Source organism: Agelaius phoeniceus, chromosome 6 (genome assembly GCF_051311805.1).
Source record: "Agelaius phoeniceus isolate bAgePho1 chromosome 6, bAgePho1.hap1, whole genome shotgun sequence".
Taxonomy (NCBI): domain Eukaryota; kingdom Metazoa; phylum Chordata; class Aves; order Passeriformes; family Icteridae; genus Agelaius; species Agelaius phoeniceus.
In genome coordinates this window covers 59,948,706-59,967,259 of record NC_135270.1, presented here as the reverse complement: position 1 = coordinate 59,967,259, position 18,554 = coordinate 59,948,706, and the positions used below count along the sequence as shown (strand labels likewise).

General features: G+C 44.8%; 1 protein-coding gene across 4 annotated transcripts in view; it reads right to left on the bottom strand.

Moving 5' to 3' along the window:
• Positions 1 to 18,554, bottom strand: part of SLC35F4 (solute carrier family 35 member F4) — a 118,009-nt gene that overhangs the window by 28,636 nt on the left and 70,819 nt on the right. The window contains exon 1 of one of the 4 annotated variants that reach the window (XM_054635298.2): positions 6,524 to 6,854. The exons of 2 other annotated variants lie outside the window; for them this stretch is intronic. In XM_054635298.2, coding sequence (XP_054491273.2) covers positions 6,524 to 6,599 — 76 coding nt within the window. In that variant the 5' untranslated portion in view covers positions 6,600 to 6,854. Of the gene's footprint in view, positions 1 to 6,523; positions 6,855 to 18,554 lie in introns of those variants that run through there. One more of the 4 variants, XM_077180835.1, reaches the window with a different exon arrangement.

Sequence of the window (18,554 nt, the reverse complement as noted above, 5' to 3'; positions counted from 1 at the left end):
GGCTTGATGGGGTGTGCCAAAACACATTCTCTTTATTTGATTACACAATGAAATCGATGCTTAAATAGGTGATGGGAATGAGCTGAACAATTTCTGCGTGTTATACTCCCAAAGCCCTGCAGAGCACTGCTCACCTCTGGCTACCACCACAGTCAGGAGAGAGAGCAGCTTTGCCAAAAGGCCACTCAAGGCACCTACAATCTGCCTCTTACTCATTCAGAATTAAAATAGTCTTATTTTACTGTGCCCTCAAAATCTCAGCCCCTGATTTCTCATTGTCTCTGTGCTGACAAAAGGAAGCCTCCATTGCAGTGCCACATTGCTGGGCTTTGACAGATGGATGGAGGCAGGAGTGGTTCTGCTGTGGTGTGGAAAACACGTCAGCTGAACCTTCCTGCTAAATTGGGCCCTGGAGAAAGAATTGCAAATGTTCCTTTTACCCTGCAGTGGTACCTGCAGGAGCAGCACCCACCCCAGTGAGGACCTGCTCACACCCCACGAGCCCCAGTGTTCCCACAGCCTGTGCTATGAGCAGGGGAGGGCAGGAAGCTCCCCCAGTGAAATTCTGCCCTTACTGATGCACAGCAAGGAGAAGATGATGTGAGTTTTGCAGCCAGGGATGCCCATGGAAAGGGTGTTGAGTGGTGCTGCTGTTGGGAGAGGTGAAGAGAGCTGCTTCTGTCCATTTTACAACAAAACCTCATTAGGTTGGATTAGCCACAGCTTTAATTGGATTGTTTGCTACTGTTAGCACACAGCTGGTAGCAGGGTATGCAACACCATCAATCCTCAGTGACTTAGGTCCATGGCTTATTTTATCCCAGCTACTGCCTGTAAAATCAAATTGTGCCCTTCACTGCACTGGTGTCAACCCACAGCACACCATTACAACCAGCCCAGTGGTCTGGGCACACACACTGACTATCTCCCCAACTTTTAATGTGTTTACAACCATCAATGTGACAGGGATGTGAAGTCATGATTACATTTCACTAAAGCCCAGCAAAATCAAGAAAACAAGCACACATGCTCTGCTGGCAGCATGCTACACAGGTTTGAGGAATAAGCATTTCTTGTTCTGTGAAGAAAATTCCTTTCAGCATGTCTCAGGCATTTGGAGATAATGTTCTCCATTTAAACACTGCAATGGTCTCTGTGTATTAGTAATGCACAGATGTCTGTTCAAAGTGATGCCTTGTTCATTTATTATTTGCTTGTTCTGGAAGTTTTCATGTTTGAAGGGGATGAGAAGGTTACAGGGTTTTTTTGTTTATTTTTTTTTTATCCTAGGGGAAAAGATTTTCAGATTATAATGAAAAACAAGTGACTCAGTGATGGCGTACAGCATTTCTCTTGTACTATGATTAACTATTGTCAAGAGCAGAAAGCAGAAAAAGTAGATGTTTTTGTTGTGGTTTACAAGTGACATCCATCAGCAATTTCTGCCAATTATCTCTTCAGTGTCTGTACACAGCCCTCACTCCAGATCAGCAGACAGCAACTTTGCTTACAACCAGGAATCTCAACAACTTCCACGTGTCCTCCCATCCTTGCAATAAAACAAAGAAAACTTAAATTTCACATCCTTTAATTCACTTAGTGCCTGATCAAGGGATGTGCCACTCTACATCCTTGCACCTCATAGCCCTTCCAGAGGAGCTGTTTCAGCCTATCTGAAAGGGGAGGGAATCCAAGTTAGACAGTCAAAAAAATCCCTCCCAGACCTCTCCTTGGCTTTTATAAGTGGGAAATAGTTGATTTCCCACTTATAAGTGGGAAATATAAGTGGGGAATAGTTTATAAGTGAGAAATAGCTAAATAAGTTGCACAAAGGCATCTCCTCACACATCCCCAGGCCCCCACAGTCTCTGAGATGGGGCTTCTCTCATCAATTGCTCCAAGTTTGATGCCTCTATGTGCAACCCTGCCAAATGCAAGCCTCTAAATGCATTTCTCTGCACATCAGCCACATGTTCTTGTGCTGAAGAACCTGCTCTGAGGTGGAAGCTCCTGTGCCAACCAGCCAATGTGCTGTGCATGGTCTGCACTCAGTGTTGTGTCCTAAAGCCCCTGACCAAGGACAGCAGCACCAAGTGGATCCAGGCTGCAACAACCCTGCTGTGCAATCCCTGCAGCTGCTAAAAAACAACCATAAAACCAGAAAAAGACCTTAGCAGGAAGGATGTGAACATGCTACAGGATGTAGGCAAGCTGTGGACTGCCTTTTCCAGAGCCCTGGAGCCCAAAGGCCACTCTAGAGGACTTCTCAAATTCTATTTTTCTGAAGTAAGTGGCTCCTGTTTGTATTGCTCTAGATCAAGGCCTTTCCTCAGAACATATAAAAACAATTAGTAGAAAAACCCCAAATTCCTTCTCAAATCTTTACTCCATCTACATTTTATTGAAAATATAGTTAAAAACATGGAAATATTTTTTCTCATTTCAGCCTGACTCAAACAAATGTATCACTGCCTTTTTTTAAAAGCTTGGACAAGGAATTTCATTGATTTGACACCAAAAATAACACACCAGCACCAGTGTGGGAGTGTCAGAGCAGATCCTGGGAAAGAGGCTTTATTTGAGAACATCTGTGGTGGAACTGGCAGCTGGAATATGCATTTTGAAACACAGTGGCTACTCATATTTGAAAGTTACTGGGCATGACAGCATACTTAGAGTTTGAAGGAATGCAGAAGGGAGTGCTGCAAATGAAGAATGATTTTTATATGTTGAAATCAAAACTTCTACAACACACAATGACCTACCAAAAAAAAAACCATTTAGAACATCCATTTGGAGAGGAATGTTTTGGACTGCATTCTGCTGCCAGAAAACATTGACAAACAACGAAAAACATTGAAAAACAAATGCTGTGTTGAAATCTCAGAATTAACCATGACATCTCTGGAGGCAGAGCACACTGACCTCCTGTGGGGAGGGGATGGACATCTCCTCCTTCAGCACAGAAATTTTCCCAGGCAAAGAGGGGAACAACACCAGAATTTAAGACCCTTTGTCTCCTTCCAGGACTTTATTTTATGTTTTTGCTTACAGAAACACTCCTCTGAGAGCACCTCAGTGACAACTTCTGAGTGAGACCTTTGGGACTCACACATTCAAAGGGATATCCTTTGCTACATCAGACTACAGAACTTTTTTTCCCTCCCCCCAGATATACCTGATCCAACATTAATTCAAGCCAATCTCAGGATCAGACCATCTTCCCAGCACTCCAGCACTGACTGAGCAAGATAAACACAAATAATTCGACTCAAAGCTGCACACCATCCCATAAAAACTCCCTCTGCTATAAATCTTGTAATGAATTATATCAGATGTGCTTCCAATTGTTTTGCAATTTATACAGTCCACTCCAAACCAAAAGGTTAACAATCTATTTTAAAAAGTCCTCTGAAAATTAATCTTGTCATTGCTAGAATTTGGTGACATTTCCAAAAATAAACAGACACACTCCCAGTTAAACTCTCACTTTTACTTTCACTGCTGTAACTCAAGAGCAGCTTCAATGAAAGCCACGAGGCTGCTTTGATGTGAAGTTGTTGTGAAAGGAATTTACACCCACCACAGTCCAGATATCACTCATAGGTACCTCATTAATAAATAATCACAATACAGCTTCTACTTTCAAGAAACACAGCCATAAATCCAGGCTGGTTCATGGATGTCCCAAGACCCAAAAGAGCAGCTGTGCCACTGATGGACACCTAGCAGCACTCTGGATTTGGGTTTGTATTCATTTCCTACACAAACTGCTGCCTTTGCTGGGTGCCTCTGGGGAGTGAATCATGCCAGCTCCCTCAGATACCAGTCCTGGGAGGTGAATCACCTGCTGCAGGTGCCCAGTTCTCCCAGATTTCTCAGTACTTACCAAGGCTCACATTTGGATGGATGTGGATGAGTCCAAGGCTGCCTGCCTCAGACTCAGGCCATGGCAGCTCTGCAGTGCACTGAGCACATGCTTCAATTTCTTGCCTTAGAGCTTTAGAGCCTGGAAAAGAACATTTTCCAGGTAAGCAGCTGGGATTTTTCACTGTATTGCTGCATTTTGCAATCCCAGGAGATACTTCCATGTGTTTTCTCCACTGCCCTTGAGGTAACAGCTCTGGCAGGTCTCATCCCTGCCTGTCCATGATGGCATTTTTGGGATAGGTGGGATGTGTCCATGCCACACACCTGGCTGATGCTGGGGAGTGGGGGCTGGCCAGGCTGAGGTGAAGAGATGTTCTCAAAAGGATTTGGTGGCTGTGGTGCCAGCTTGGCACACACCTCACATCCTCCCACTCACCCACATCCCACCACCCTGAGCAGCTCTCTGCACCATTTCCCTCCACATGAGCAGCAGCACTTTGGACCACTCATCTCCAAGAACTGAGTGCACCTTCCCTACCAAAGGAGTCTTGTTGCCTGGATTTCACTCCACTCTCCAGGAGTCAGCAGCTCCTGTGGTTTTATCAGGAGGGATCCAGGAAGCCTCAAAGCTGAACTGTGTGAAAACTCTCACCCAGAGCCCACTGCTCCCCTGCTCTCCTCCCAGCGCACAGCCCCACAGCCCAAGCTGCTCTGGAATCTCTTCCATGTGCCCTCTCATGCTTGGGAAAGAAAGGGGGGGGTCAGATGCAGTGCTTCTGGGAAGCTGGCTGGCCCATCCCATTAGGATTCTTTGGGAATTCATGCTAAATGATCTTTGCTGATCTGTGAAAACTGGCTGCACACACATTTAATGTATGGGTTCAGTATTAATTCAGCTTGGCCAGGTCCATCCTGAGCAAGAACCTTTCCATTTGCAGCCTGTTGGGTATGACAAGTGCTGTCATATAGTCATTTCCAGTCTATTGCTCTTTCTTCCTATGAAGACTGGATTTTCCCTCCCTCAGGAACCAGGCAGTGCAGTTTTGGCACTGCTGCTGCTGCTGCCCAGGATGGGCAGAATGTTAACACAGGTCTAACAGAGGCACCTGGCAGCAGCTGGACTGCTGAAGCTGAAGGCAACCACAGCTTGTCTTGGAGCCCTGTGAGGCAGGGACAACTTTTTATGCTCTGCATTCCCCTCCAAGCGTGACACAAGCCTGGTCTGAGCCCTCAGGAAATAAAGAGCAGCAAATCACCCCATTTTACCAGCACAGCCAGCTCACCTGGCCGTAACACTGCTCCTAAAAAAGCAGGTGAGGGTGTGAATCACAACATCACACATCCTAAAGCCCGGTGCTGTGCACCAGCAATAAGCACTCAGCTCCTCCAACTTTCCTTAAGGCTTTTTCCCCTCAAGGAAGAAACACTAGGTAACTACCAAGCCTGCAGAATTCTAAATATCACACACAGAATTCTGAGAAAAACAACACAAACTCCTGCCTGGTCTATCAAACCCCAGCCCTGTCTGTAATTGAAGGCAGCCTGAGCCAGGTAGATCGAAGGTCACGCTCTGCTGACCAGCACTGGACCGTGGCTCTGGCTTTGTTTTGCTCCTGGATGAATTCAACTCACAAAAAGGAATTAGATTTTCATTGCTGGTTGGCTCAAGCCAGAGACAGAGCACACACCTTGCCGTTTTACAGCTCCAGTGTCCTCACCACACACACCTGGTGGGAAAACAGCCCATTTCTGGCACAACAAACAACTTGGGGAAGTACCAGGCAGCTCTTTGGAACATCTGACACTGAGGATTATAAACTCAAATGGTGCAGTTAAAGCCTGAGATTTCTACAGACATTTAAGTCAAAAACTCAAACCTGAACATCAGGATTGTTTTTAAGGAAGCTTTCCCTTTTGACCTCTGAGTTATACAGCATGTACATTTTCAGCACACTGACTTTTATTTGTTTCACTATCAGGGCAGTGAAATCTCCTGCTGGACAACATCACCACGTTCCCAGTGACTCTGAGGTGTGATGTGAAGTTGATGGGCACTCTTAAAGGAATAAGGTTCTCATGTCTGATAAAGAGCATACAAAAGAATTCCCAGTTTCTATCTTTCTGGTTTCTGTATTTCTGTGGTTTTTCTGTCTTAAAGAATTGCTTAAGAGCTGACACTTCTGAAAACCAGGGGAGAAAAAGCAGTTTAAGGGGACAACTGCTAAGCTGAGCTGAGGGACAGCAAGCACAAAAAAAGTTGGTGCCTCTGTCTTCACAGCAAAACCAATAAATCTAGAGCACCACAGTAAAATACTCCAGAAAAGCCAATAACATTACATGGACCTAATGTCACATCATTTTAAAAGCCAGAATTGAAGTACAACAACTTTATCCATTGTTCATGTTTCAACATCAGTTTCTTCACCAAGAATCATTCACACAGCAGTTGAACACAGGCAACAGAAATTTAACTGCCACTTATCCCAGATGAAATTAAAGTGCTAAAAATGCTATCTGAGCATTACTTTAAAAACACACACACACACACACACACAATATTCCTGTTACTCTGCATGGAACGGAGCAGGAGGAGCATGCGGAGTGAACTCCTGCCTAGGATGAGATTTTACAGAGGGGAAAAAAAAGCATTTACCGTCTGGCACAGGCGAATTTAACTCGGAAACACTGTAAGATGGTAGCGGTGCCACTCTTGCCGAGTGTTTCTTCATCCTCTGGAATTGCTCTCCGGCTCAGGCGCTCACTCTGGCTCACTGTGCATCGCCCCTGGTCCCGAGTACTACAGCAAACACGGGGCTATGGCTGGTGGCTGGATGTTGTTCTGGAGATGCTGCAGGAGCCTACGAGTACTGATTTGCTGTTTCCCTGGGAAACCATTTGCAACACGTTCAAACAGTGCTTGACCCCTGCCAACACTTCTCTTTCATTCAATTGTGGAGCGCGGCAGATAAAATATAAATGTATCAGCGGCGGCGCCTCGCGGACTCGAAACCGCGGCAGCCCCTTTGCAGGAAATTGGGATTTCACATCAAACCTCTGCGCTGTGCTGGCAACACAGCACAGACAGGAGACTTCTCAGACAACTGCGAGGGAATTATGCAATGCAATTTTCTGGTTCCTTACACTGTGACAATATACGGATGATTATAGTAATTATTTTAAGTAAACTTTGAATAATGGTATTCCTATAGAGCTGCTAAATCAGGAATGCCTTGGGCAAAAGAACAGGTGACATCCAGGTCTGTGTCTGATAATAAAGCAGTGGTACTGCAGGAGGCTCTTCTAACACCCTACAAAAATTGTCACAACCTAGACAGATACAGAAATATATATATATATATATATATATATATATATATATATATATATATATAGGCTATGGCTGGTCTACATTTCTTCCTCACTTCCCTTGAGACAGTCAGGACATGTTAGGTCTTCTTTCCCTGACACCTTCTCTCTCTTCTACTTCCTTATTATTACTATTAATATTTTTGGAAGTTGTTCACTTGGAGCAATGGAGAAGTTTCACTGAGCGAAGCGGTGTCAACCCACACAACTTCTGGAACTCTTAGAAGATCTCATCCCCTTGTGCAACCAGCACTGTGCTGGGAGCTTCCTTTGCCAGGAAGTGGTTACTGACACTTCTAAAGAGCCCTGGCTCCAGAGCTCTTCACCAAGAGATCAACTATCAAGTTTTATCCAAGAATTTGTGGGGAGAAACATTTAGCATTTATATTCAAGTGTTTGCTATAGGAACAATGGGAAACAAAAAGGGAACGACCAGAAAGGCAGCTTAGCTCTCCCAGAATCTGCTGGCAAAGTTGATGAATTTTTAAGGGTAGTAGCCCTTTTATCTGTAGTCCTTGTGCTTTTGACAGCAGCTGAGAGTGGAGATTCTCAGCCCAGGGCTTGGTCCTCCTTTCCTCACTATCCCACCAAAGAGGGAGAAGCCACTGGCTCTAGGGAAGACTAAAGGGGTTTGAAAAGGATGAAGAATAGCTGGGTTAGAATTCTCCATCTTGGGCTTCCTCAAGCACCATGCTGGAATCTCACAGGATTTAGACAATAATGTGTTGTGGTTGGGGTGTGTGTGCAAGGACTGGTCCCTTCCCTAACCCTCAGGGAGGAGAGGGAAGGAAGAAGAGTCCCAGCTGGAATCATCCTCAGGATGCAGCCACAGCAGAGGATGGCACATGGGGAGAACTGTCCTGTGGCATCCTCATGGAAGAGGCAGCCTGTGACTCCTCTGTACCCAGAGGGGTAGGAGGGGATTCTTGGGTCTTTGGAGCAACCCACCAGGACATGATCCCTTGATCTTGCCCTGAACATTCCTGTAAAGCTGCTCTCTTGTCCCTCTTTGGGGACTGAGTGGCCTCATTTTCCTCTTGGGGCACAGTGACACAGTAGGCAAGAGACAGTGATTAACCCTATGGACAGGAGGGACAAAGTACCTCATCCCACTCCCACAGCCATCCCACCCTATGGAAAGGAGGGACAAAGTACCTCATCCCACTCCCACAGCCATCCCACCCTATGGAAAGGAGGGACAAAGTACCTCATCCCACTCCCACAGCCATCCCACCCTATGGAAAGGAGGGACAAAGTACCTCATCCCACTCCCACAGCCATCCCACCCAGTGGGACACACCATGGAAGGAGTACAGGGCAGAGAAATGGTTGCAGCTGTCTGGTTTGTCACCCAGCACATCCTGTTCTCTGAAAGGCTTGGAGATCTCCTTTAGCATCTTCATTATATCCCTGGTGACTCACAAGGCTCTCCACCATGACAGTCTATTCCAAAACATCAACTGCACTGCCTTGAGCTAACTGGCTTTAACTGCTTATCTGCATTCAGAGGATTTCCAGCACTGTGTAACAACCACCATTCCAAAGGAAATTATCTTCCCAATTTGCAGAGGGAATTTTATTCTCCTGTCCGAAGTGCTGAGAGTCAGCAGAGTTTGTGATGGAGTAATCACCAGTCAAGTAATTGCTGGCTCCACAATCACAAGGCTCCCTATTAATACATGTCTAGTCCTTGAGCATTTATATAATATAAACAACATAATAATATAACACAGAGATTGCTTTTAGAAAGCCATTTCTGCAAATAGGGGTTTATAATGGAATCATTAATGAACCTTAACAATGGTGAGGATGAAATGCATGAGACACTGTCAGGCAATTCCAGACATTTCTTCCAGACAATTTCAGCACTAACAACAGAACGTGACTGAATCTAAGAGTTGCTGCCTTTTTTTATTCCAAGGAGAATCAGCCATTGTTTCAACACTAAGTCAGAAGCCAAATTCAGCTCCTCAAAGCAATCTTTCAGGACCTCCCCCCAGCCATCTCTGCTTCCTAAAACAGTTGCACAAGAAATAAAGAAGATACAAAACTGCTTAAAACTATGTGGAATTGGTACTTAGAACTTCCATCAAAGATTGCAGTTTGATAAGCATCAGTTCTCAGGCCACACAAGAGTGAGCTTTGGCCATCTATATCTGCTCCTACATTTCTGCTCCTTCCTCTGTGCTCTCCATCTCTGCTCTACATGTGCTGAAGAAAAGAGTAAAATAATATGGAGTGGAAGAGAGAGGAGGAAGCTCTGTCCCTCTCTCCAATACATCCACAAGTTAAATGTGATGGTTGACTTACCAGGATAGCAGAACAGTTACTCCAAGTAACTACTGCCATACTACAAGTCAACATAAAATCCACAGGCTTGTGCCACCTCACTCACCTTGAGTTCATGCAAGGCACCAGAGTGGAAAAATATGGGGGTTTCCCTCCAAAATTCAAGACCAAACTAAGTTTCCAGGTACCTTTACAGCAGTTCTTCACATGTTCTTGTTTGCTTCAAGTTCTGTGCTTTCAGCCTGGAACACGTTTTAAGTTTTCTTATTCTCAGGGTGATGCTCCTCATAATAAACAATAAATAATAACAGCACAAGTCTGAGGAGAAGCAGCTGAGGGAGCTGGGGGAGAACAGTCTGGAGAAAAGGAGGCTCAGGGGGCACCTTCTGGCTCTGCACAATTCCCTGACAGGAGGGTGCAGCCAGGGGAGGCTGGGTTTTGTTCCCAGGGAACAATAGACAGGACAAGAGGAGATGACCTCAAGTTAAGCCAGGGGAGGTTTAGATTGGATATTAGGGAGGCAGATTTCTTCATGGAAAGACTTGTCAAGCCCCGGACCAGGCTGCCCAGGACAATGACTGAGTCCCCATCCCTGGAAGGATTTGAAAGATGTGTGGCTCTGACACCTGGGGACATGGGTTAGTGATGAGCTTGGCACTGCTGGGGGAATGGTTGGACTCAATGATCTCAGAAGTGTTTTCCAATCTAAATTATTCTATCATCAATCTACATACCAAATTACTCTCCCTCAGGATTCCCTATTTGTCAAGGAAGCCTGCAGTGTGAATCACAATCACAGCAGTGTAAAAGATCACCCAGGCTGCAGGCTTGCACCCTCCACACCTGATGGGGCACTCACTAAACTCTGGAAACAGACCAGCACCAGCATTATTAGGAAAGGAAATCAGTGAATAAGGCGTGAATTGGCCAACACTGAGCCCACCACAGCGTGTCTCAGCACAGATTCCTCATGCCAGACCCCGTCTGCTTCTCCCCACCCTCCCTGCAGCACTCTGTGTCCCTGGGCTCAGTAAATATTCATCCAGACAAGGGCAGGGTGAAGCTGCAAGCTTGCTGACTCACTAACCAGACAGCAAACCAGCCCTGGCAGCAGAGTCAGGGCTGGGGAGTGCTGAATCACATCCACTAACGAGCCTTGCATGCTGCCACCACAGAGGGGCTGATGCTATCCAAACTCACTCTGCTCCTTGGCTTGCCCCACTCTGCTGGCATGAGTTACTACTCATACATATTTCAGGGACCTGCTGCACAAGTAAAGGTTATTTACTCTTCTCACTGAAGCTGCAATCACAGCTGGAGTTGAGCTCCAGGCAACCATAGGTTTTCTGATCCAGAGAGGATGACAGGTGTGGTGTAACATACCCAAGGAGGGCAGATCATCACAGCTAAAGGAAAACAGATGCATAAGGACCTGGAACAATGAATTTCCATGTTGATAATGGGATCCATCTCATTGGACTTTGGGTGCCAAAGTTTGAACCAGCTATACCAACATCTTTATGAAGTGAGTGGTGAGAAAGTGGTAGGGTTAGGAGACAACTCACAGCCTCCTCTCTTACAGGTGTTTTATAACCTGGTATTAGTAACCCTGAAGCCACCCACTTCTTCCCCCTGGCTGTGATGGCAGTAATGTGACTTGCTCCCACCTGCTCATATGGCTTTTAGATACCCTGGGAAGGGCAGATGCTCCCAATGGGAAGCACAGAGTGAGAATGCTGGATAAAGACATGAAAGTGTTTCTTTGACTTTAACTGATTTTAGAGTAGCGCTCATATCCAAAACTGTGCTGTTTGCTAGTTTTGAACACCTCTAGCTGCAAGATCCATCTAAAATCCACTTTGCATATGTCCCTGCAGCCAGCAGATCAGTCCATTCCCAATCACTAGACTGTAAGACTCTCATAAACAAGACTTTTATTGGCTCTTCCAGGCTGAGCCTGTGTTTTAAGATGACAAGCTAAAAGGCCATTATCAAGTTCATTTTATCCCTCTGGAATACAAATTAGATGCAAGATGCAGAAGAGACAAACAGTCAAACTGACATCAAAACAGATGTATCCTACAAAGGAATTTTTATGTACAGTGAAGTCAAGACTTCAGTTTGAACTTTTACTTGCTTCTAACAAAATCAGAAACATGCAGCAAATGCTTCTTGAACAACTCAATCCAAAACAACTTCCAAGGCTCGCAGAGAAAAGAACCCTTCACCTCTCTGTTGTGCCCAGTCATGTTATATGGATTTTAAAGAATCAAACTCTCAAGTCCTTTGTCTGAACTCTCACTGGCTTAAAAACTCTTGGATATCCCTGCTCAGCATTGAGAATATCAGCAAAGCATTTGATTGCCAGGCAGGGGAGGGTTCTCCTGCCCCACCAGTGTGTGCCACAATCATGGCACCAAAGATGCTAAACCAGATCCAAAAGTGACCCCTCATAAGCAGGTGTCAATTAATGGAGAATGTTCACATTGAAGGCACTCTACATTATCATATGTTTTATGTTTTGTTCATTGAGGCAAAACTGGACTTTAACCAGAATTTCCTGTATTTTGCAAATGCCAAGAAGTAGAGTAACTCTCTAAAATCTCACCTAATGACTGCAAGGAATACCTACTAAACCTGAAGCCATTTTAATGCCCTTGGGGGTTGCATGTTTGTACACTGATCTCTGGCTGACATTAACATGAGTTGCTATTTTCAGTGAATGAGCCCAAGAACTCACTCTTTAATACCCTGATTTTGTAACAGAAAAACACAATGTGATCTATTTTCAGCCTTCCCTAGCAGGCAAGTCCTGGAAATAAGATAAACAGCACCAGCTAAATGTCCACTTCAAGCTGACAATGTGAAGATGTGCAGGGGTGCTGGGGGACAGCAGCTTCCACACCACTGAAACCAGTCCAAAACACTCAGACCACCTATGGGGATTTTGGAAGGAATTTTGAAGGAGTTACAGATGGGACCTCTGAGTTTTTTAGATGATGTGATTTATTTTCTTATCTCCTACACGGGCAGGAAGGGTGAGCTCAGCTCACATCTTCACTGCATGGTTCAGAAGGTCACAAGACCCTATGTTACAAGACCTTTTAAGGATTTATTCCCCAATAAAACACTGCCAACAAGGATATTTATGTTTTTGACCCAATCCTTAAATATTTTGTCTTAAGAACTCATGCTACACTGTAAGCTTTCTAAGCCAATCACATCACGGCACACAAACCTACAGTACTGCATTCTAAACTCCTTGTTTAACCTTTGTAACTATTTTTATTTTTTCTATATCTTAAACTCTAAAACTCTAAACTCTCCTCCTCTTAATGTGTCTCTGCTTTAAACTATAAATCCACATTCTCACTTCCAGCACCTTTGTTTGGAAGCCTCTTCCAAGGTCTCAGATCAAATCCTGTGTTTAATTCTAAGCTTTGGCTTACAGGCCCAAATTTCTGAGAGTTTTCCTTGCATTTTGGATTCCAACAACCACCCACAGCCAGTGGTCCCTTGGCTACTGATGCCTTGGAGTAGAAGGCACCTAGAAAGGAGGCTAGACAAGATTAAGAGAATAAAGTGGGTATTTATTAAAGGCTTCAATAGGCACACCTTGGGCACTCAGAGCCTCTGAGGGGCTACACCCAAGCTGGGCAGTGGTCACGAGTTTTTCAGACAATTTTAAGTTTGATCCATTTACACATCAGGGGTTAATCCTCCAAGTACAGCTTCAGGTAATGAAGTCATACACCCCCAGTTTGCTCCCCCTCAAATTCACTTTTATTTACACTTCTGGGGCCTGAGGCTGGAGGGTGTCCTTGGATTTCAGGCCTAGAGGGATTGTTTTGTCCGACCAAAATGTGAAAAACAGTAACTAACACTTCATGTGGAGTTTAGAGTAATGCAGTACAGAATTCAAACAACATAAAAGCTAAAATCCTAATGCATCACTACCAGTGGCCAGGTCCTCTGTCACAGAATGGTTTGGGTTGGGAGGGACCTTTAAATCTCATTTAATTCAACCTTCTGCAATGAGCAGAGACATCTTCAACTGCACCAACCACATCACATGTTGGTGTCTCAGCCTAATGGAAGTCCCAGCTCCTTCCCCTCTTCCTCTGGGCCTAAGAAGATGCACCTGAAACCCAAAAACATCTCATTCCCCCACCCCCTCCCTCCACAAGCACTCAACTGACTTGGAAGCAGCAACATCTTCTGCTACGGTGCTTTTGGGAAGATTTTTATTTACTAAGTGATTTTATAGACCTGACAACCAGAGTGTTCCTGGGAAGCACAAGGATTAAATTTTCAATTAAAATAAACCTCAGGTTTTCCTTAATCATGCAAATTTTGAAACATAAACCACCCACCCACAAGGATCAGCAAGTACATGATGATGTCTCCAGAGCTGGAAAAGCAGCTTCTTAGGCTTTTTATTCTGCTGGAATATGGAAATATCATACAGCAAGAAATATTAAACTCTTAATGCAATTAAAGGAAGGAAAAATATTAATTGTGGGCATGGAGAGCAATTCTTCAATTTTAATAAAAGTCATGCAGTGTTTCATGGAAACAGCAAATGTATCAACTTTGATGCATCTTCAATATTTTGCAAGGAAAAAAATATGGACGTGCCCCAAGCAACCTGTGATAGTGGAAGGTGTCCCTGCCCATGGCAGGGGGTTGGAATGAGGTGAGTTTTAATGTCCCTTCCAACCCAAACCATTCTGTGATAATTTCAGGTTGACAAAAATATTGAACAGTTACCTCCAGCACTAGAAACTCATTCATATTTACAGAAGAATCAGAAGGAAAGGAAACTAGCTGGATGAAAAACAACAAAGGAAATTTTTCTTTCAAGAGGGACTTTTTTTATGCACACACTGCACCTGGCCTCAGAGGCTCTGCCAGGCTGGATGAATCCTAATCCTGAAACACCAAGACAAAATGTGTTTAGTACCCCATCATGAATTTCAGCTTAGGGGCTTTACCCACAGCCCCTAAACTGAAATTAGGGGTAGTGAAGTCGTGAACTCCCCATGAGTTTCTTCCTCTTCACCAGGAATTGTGAAGAGCAAGAAACTCATGGGGAACACACAGAAATCTCACCTGAAGCATGCACAGACCTCATTTGAGAAAGCAAAGCTCACCAGGCTCCCCACAACCCACCCCTCCTGCTGGAGGTGGGAGGATTTTGGTGACCTCTATGGTTCCTTCCAATCTAACCCATTCTCTGGTTCTGTGATCTGATCATTTGAGAAGCAGTGCTGGCAACAGGGTAAGGCCACGAGCTTCTGAAAAACTCAAAATCTGGACATTCCCCAACCTGCATTTCAAACTCTTTCCACATTTAAGAGTTTAGGAGAAAGGTTCCTACTTCACCCTGGCCACTCTGAAACTCCCTGGCAGTAAAACACAGCCCAAGCAGACAAGCAGCACTCAGTCAGTTCAACAACAAAGCATAAATTGAGTATCCATTCCAAATATCCAATGCAGCCTTTCCAGACAGGATAATAAAATCAGACGCCCAACACTTCTATTGTGGTTTTTTTTCCCAAGGAAAACAGCTTGGATGTAATTGCATGTCAGGTAATTATTTGCCTTCCCAATGTTTTATTAACAAAGCTGCCAGGAGTGAAATAAGCTGTCTCCATTTTCTGGTTCTGCAATTATGAAGTGCCTCTTCTTTACCACAAGAGAGCATTTGAGTTGAGAAAACTTCCATTTTGTGCTTGTCATCGTGACTGTAGAGCATGTCAGTGTGGCAGTAAATCACTCCTCATATTTGCTTTGTTTTGGGTAGCCAGCAGTTCATGAGATGGCTTAGGGCTTCTTGCAATACCATAAATCAGAATTGCATAGCAGGCTAGAAATCCAGGGCTGGCCAGTCCCAAAATTTAGCCACCAGCACGTTCCTGTCTAGGCAGGTTCTGTGGTAGGGATAGGAACTTTCATTATCCAACACTGCAACCCCTACCACTCCACATGGCATCAGAAAGTTTCTGGGATGAAGAAATATAAATAATTATTAAGGAAAATTACACCATAAGATGAAGTTTGTCACCATGTTAGTGGTGCTGCATTCCATTTCCCAGCCCTTCTGATTTTAAAGGCTGGGTGCAGAATTCCCAGAGCTTTTGAAGCAGGACCTGAAGCTTCAGCAAAGATGCGAAAATGGATGAGAGCATTCAGAAGGCTTAAAAAAAACCCCACATGTGTGTGGGGGGTTAAACAACTTCAACAAGACAGAGAGGAGACAGAAAATCAAAGAACAGCTTGGGCTGAAAGGGACCTTAAAGATCATCAGGTTCCAGCCATCCTCGTGTGCATTTTCCTGCCCAAAAGAAAGGATTCATTGGGCATATCCATGCAGACAAGGCCAGGACCAGGAGGCTTTGACTGCATTAATGGGAAGTTCAGTGGGACAGCAGGTCAACTGTTCCACAAGGAGCACAGTGAAGCACTCCATGAGATGATGTCAGGCAGAAAATTCCCAGTGCTGGAAGATTTTCAGACCAGGCTGCCTGGGATGGATGGAGTTGAAGAGCTCAGGGCAGGTCCATTTTCCAAAAGTCAGCCATGGCAAAGGCTGCTCAGGGAATCGGTGGAGTCTCCATCCCTGGAGGGATTTCAAAGCCATGAGGATGTGGCACTTGGGGACAGGGGTTGGTGGTGGGCTGGCAGTGCTGGGGGAGCAGCTGGACTGGAGGATCTTGGAGGTATTTTCCAACCTAAATCACTCAGTGACTCTGTGACTCAACCTCTATTCATGGAGCTAATAACAAAGAGGTGCTAATAATAAAGACCAGCTATTATTAGCTGGGCTGACAAGGAAAACTAGGGTGAAGGGAGCCTGCTGAGAGCTCAGAATGGGTGTTAGAATGTTCTGTAGAATTCCCAGAGAAGCATCCCACCACTGCATTCAAATCACTGCAGGTGGTGTTTTCCAATCTCTGCAGAACAGGGAATACAAGACCACTGCTAAGGAAATGTTAGAAAAGCTGTCAGCAAGTACCATTTATTATTCATTATTTGTGTGTCTCCTTTGGAAGGAATGGATACCTGAAAGTCAAAACAGCCTCACACCCACCAGCACCAGACAATTACAGAAGATTCCTGAGGGAAATGTGAAGTCTTGGGAAAGGCTTTTATGGCAGAGCACCAGGGATTCACAGGGTAGGACACAAGCTCTGTGTCCCAGCCTGACACTGAACACACAGAGTTGTAGCTTTTGAAGGAAAAGTGACCAAATCCTGATTCAGTGGCTGGTTCTGTTTAAGGCCCTACAGTAAGATTAATTTCCAGTAGCTCTTGAGAGTTAAACATAAAATCTACCTCCCCCTGGTTTCTGCTATTTTATTTAAAAGTGTTTTAATTTTCCACTTTAAGTGCTGACCCAACTGAAAGGTGCCTTTGCTCTTGCAAAATTCCAGCTACATCAATTTACTGCTGGTGGAATAAGAGCCCAAAATCTCAGCTGCAAGACATCAGCCCTGCTCCTCCACAGCCAGGCCTTAAGAGCTGGAGGTTGAATAATTGTGGTTATAAAGGCTCAGCACAAAACATTTTCCAGCACCCACAGAGTCCTCTGAAATCTGTGATCTGAGTGTCAAAGTCCATCAGTAGGGAGGATGCTCATGTGTACCTGGTCCAGCAGAGACAGATCCCATGTGAGTTTAATTCCCCCTCTTTTTTTGCCCTTCATAATTTAATTCTCCCTCTTTTTTTTGCCCCTCAAATCCACTTTTTGAAAAAAAAAAACAAATAAAACCAGATGACAAATACAGCTAGTAGCAGCCTGAACATAACCAGTGCTGCAGTTCAAGAGAATTCTTCTGAACAGTAGCAACTTTTTGAATTTTCCAGAAGAAATTCTCTGTGAATTATTGGAAAAAACAGTAAAATTCTTGCGTTATAGAAATTAAAAATTTGGGTACTCAGAAATCTCCAACCAATTGTGAATGTTTCTTGTCAAATCTTCACATAATCCTCCTTAATACCTTTCAGTGTAAATCTCTGCTACGTGCAACATCTTATTAGCAAGACAATAAAGATAACACAAGAAGAGTCACTGAGCAGCATTAGGGGATTAAGGGAGGATTAAACAGTCGTGACACAAAGAAAATGTTGAAGCTGAGCATTCACCATAATTAGTCTGGTTCCTCATACTCTCCCTGGGTCAATTACCCAAGTGTCTGGATGGACTCAATGTGATGAGAGCAGACAGGACTCAGGCACTGTCTCATGGCTGGTGATGGTTTGCCAGTGTGAGAGAGGGACATGGGCTCTGTTCTAAACACACACAGCAAGCTGAGTGAGGAGAGGACACTTCAACTGGATTTTAAGAAGAAATTCCTCCCTGTGAGGAGGGTGAGACCCTGGCACAGGTTGCCCAGAGAAGCTGTGGCTGCCCCTGGATCCCTGGAAGCGTCCAAGGCCAGGGTGGATGGGGCTTGGAGCACCTTGGGATAGTGGAAAGTGTCCCTGGCATGGCAGGGGTTTGGAATTGGATGGTCCTAAAAAGTTAATTCCAACCCATTCTGTAAACTCTATCAGAAAATGGGTGATAAAAGTGGAACAGGCTTTCCCTGGAGAGATCCTGCATTTCTTGAGGATGGTTACACCTCCTAGTAATGTGGTTTTATGGGTACCTGAAAAGTCTCTTCTCCAGAGAGGAACTGGCAGCCCCATGCACTACAAAACTCTTCCAGGGGTACTTGGAGAGCTCACCCTCCCCACAGCCATCCCCACCTGGGCTGGGGAAGCAGGGACACCTCCACAGTGACAGTGGAAGCCCAGTCAGACCAGCTTTACCTGGTGGATATGGGAAGTATTTTTATGAAAAGTCTGCCCAGGTGTTCAGGGCACTCCCAGAACTGAGTGGTGCTTCCAAACAAGGTGGTTCCAAGTAAAACTGCTCCCAGTAAGAAGCTCCCTGCTTCCTCCCAGTTCCCAGGGGAGATGCCTTGTGAAGGCTGACCTAGAACAATGACTGGATGGAGCTAAAGAATAAAGCAGGAATTTAT